At 39.7% G+C, this 2,457-nt stretch overlaps 1 protein-coding gene across 1 annotated transcript; it reads left to right on the top strand.

Annotated features, from left to right (window-relative positions):
• The first annotated feature begins 236 nt into the window (after positions 1-236).
• On the top strand, positions 237-2,134 carry LOC117536224 (guanylin-like). The gene is made up of 3 exons (XM_034201012.1): positions 237-1,213; positions 1,410-1,599; positions 1,720-2,134. The coding sequence occupies exons 1-3, from the start codon at positions 1,139-1,141 to the stop codon at positions 1,776-1,778; spliced, it is 324 nt and encodes a 107-aa protein (XP_034056903.1). The 5' UTR covers positions 237-1,138; the 3' UTR covers positions 1,779-2,134.
• The last annotated feature ends 323 nt before the right edge of the window (positions 2,135-2,457 follow it).

Here is a 2,457-nt window from a genome sequence, read left to right as displayed (position 1 = left end):
CCACGGACCCCCTAGAGGATTTTAGGTCCACCCCCACTTAAAATATGTGAACATGGATAGGTTCCTAAATAGATTTTCACATTTTTTTAAAATAGTGACCCATGTCCATATGTTTATTTTTGGGTAGTAGATTTAAACTATAGGGCTATCACTATGGGCAGCAACGCTGTAAATATTGACAAATAAATAGTGGCCTGGCTGGGTGTATAACTCCCGGCCTGACTTATTGTCCCAGTCCGGCCCTGGCCACAGGACACAACATGCTCATTAAAACAATTTAACATAGTGGCCCTGTCCGATATAGATTATTTATTTATTTATTATTGTGATGCTATGAACTATGTATAGTGTAAATTGGAATGATCCACATCTGTGCTCCCGGGTGTATCTGTGTTTTCTTCCTGCCTGTGTACATGACATAAGCTACTGCTCATAACCCATTTCCCCTTGCGGGATTAATAAAGTTGTTGATTGAGATGCTGTGGTAATGAAAGCATTGCTGGAGGAAATTATATTTGTTCAAATATTAAACTAATTGTTTTAGTCTAATACTATGCAATTGCCTTTGTGTCCTTCAATCAGGCAAATACAGAACTTAAATATTTAACGAATATATCTTTTTTTTCTATAAGGTTTTTTTCTGTTTAAAAATAACACGTTTCCAAATAATAAAAAAAAAAACATGGCACTTTTTTTTAAACATGACAGGATCCAGTTCTGTCAGACATGTCAGCTTGTAAAACAAAGTTCAACAGTTTGCTAACAGGGCTCTCTAACAATGGGCAGCTGAGGCTTTCACCGTCATCAATGGAGCGAAAGGTAACTGTTTAACCGACCTGAGGTGTGATCAATCTACGAGACAGAGCTGCCAGCAGAGCCAGGGATCCATAAAATTAACAGACAGGTGATGAGGCAAAAGAAGGATTTATGAATTCCCCTTTACAACCCTGTAAAACCCCTTCACTGTTGATTAACCCGTGAGAAAACTTTGCACCTGCGGTCACATGACTGCAGAGCTGCAGGGCAAAACTGTTTAAAGGAGGCTTGTGGATGGAAGGAAAGCACTCACTGAGCTAAGCACCTGCTGAGCACACCAACAACAAGAGACAAAGACTCTTCAAGACAAATCGCTGTCACCATGAAGGCCACACTCGCCACCATCACTGTCCTCGTCCTAGCTCTCAGCTGGACCTCTGAGGCGGTGCGGGTTGAAGTAAGTGCATTATTTATCATTTTTGTAGTACTCACTGATCCTGGACAATAGCTTTGTTCATGCAGCTTACCCAAAACCTGCACTCTGTACTCTTTTAGATTACAAACTTGTTTTGACACATTATTTGAACTAACCCTACATCAGTTAACTGGTAAGATGCAGTTCTTTAACACCAATTATGTGTCTTTCTTTTCAGGAGAATGGATTGTCTTTCTCTCTGGAAGCCGTCATGAGGCTCCAGGAGCTGACAGAGAGCAGCGGAGCAGGACAACAGAGCCCTCGACTCAGGGCGAGCACCGGGTCCCTGTGTGCCGACCCCATGCTCCCCCAGGAGTTCCTGCCCCTCTGCAGGCTGAGAGGAGCATCTGCATCCCTGTCCAGACTAGGTGAGACCACTATATTAAAACAGCCAGCCTTTGAGTGGAATATTAAGTATGCCAAGTCATGAATATGGAGGTCCAGGTGATAAAAACAGTGTGTCTTACAGTCTTTTGTCTTTATTTCAGCTATGGTTCCCATGGACGTCTGTGAGATCTGCGCTTTTGCTGCCTGCACCGGCTGCTAAGCAAGCAACAAACACTTTGCCCAGCTTAATACTTGTGATTTTTTTCCTCCCCCTCACAACTATAGTACTTCAGAGACAGTGACATTATGTTCCCTGACCAGAGAGGCTCTGTCTCCGGTCTTTTGGCACTTAATAGAGCAAACTAAGCCCCCAAAAAGAAAGAAATCAAACAACGTATCTTGTTGTTGTGGATTTCTGTAAACTGTTACAGTAGCTTATTTCCTTTATTTTTCATTTCCATCATGCCTTTTATTTTTGGAATGTGTTTGTTGCATTTCTATCTTACCAAGCTTTGTACTGTACACATATTTAAAAGTTCCTATTTTCTTGTTTCTTAACATTGTTTTAAATAAAAGGCTTGCATTCATAAATCATGTGTACGTTGTGCTCTTTTCTGTAAACTCAATTAAATATTCAAATTATTATTATTAATATGATATTATATATATACATATATTATCTTTTTTTGTAATGCATTTTTCATATAAAATAGTGACATATTGGTGGTACACGACATCAACAAATAGACATCACAAGACATTGCAAAAAATAAAAAAAAGCTTCGTTGAGCTATAGGAGGAGATTTGTTTTTCTCTTAGCTATTATTAAGATGTCATCTTGTCAATTATGCTCCCCCAGATACACTCCAACCTCATTATGTTTTTCGTGGTTCTATATC

Source organism: Gymnodraco acuticeps, unplaced genomic scaffold (genome assembly GCF_902827175.1).
Source record: "Gymnodraco acuticeps unplaced genomic scaffold, fGymAcu1.1, whole genome shotgun sequence".
Classification (NCBI taxonomy): domain Eukaryota; kingdom Metazoa; phylum Chordata; class Actinopteri; order Perciformes; family Bathydraconidae; genus Gymnodraco; species Gymnodraco acuticeps.
The sequence above is the reverse complement of the archived record's forward strand: the minus strand, read 5'-3'. Positions and strand labels throughout refer to the sequence as shown.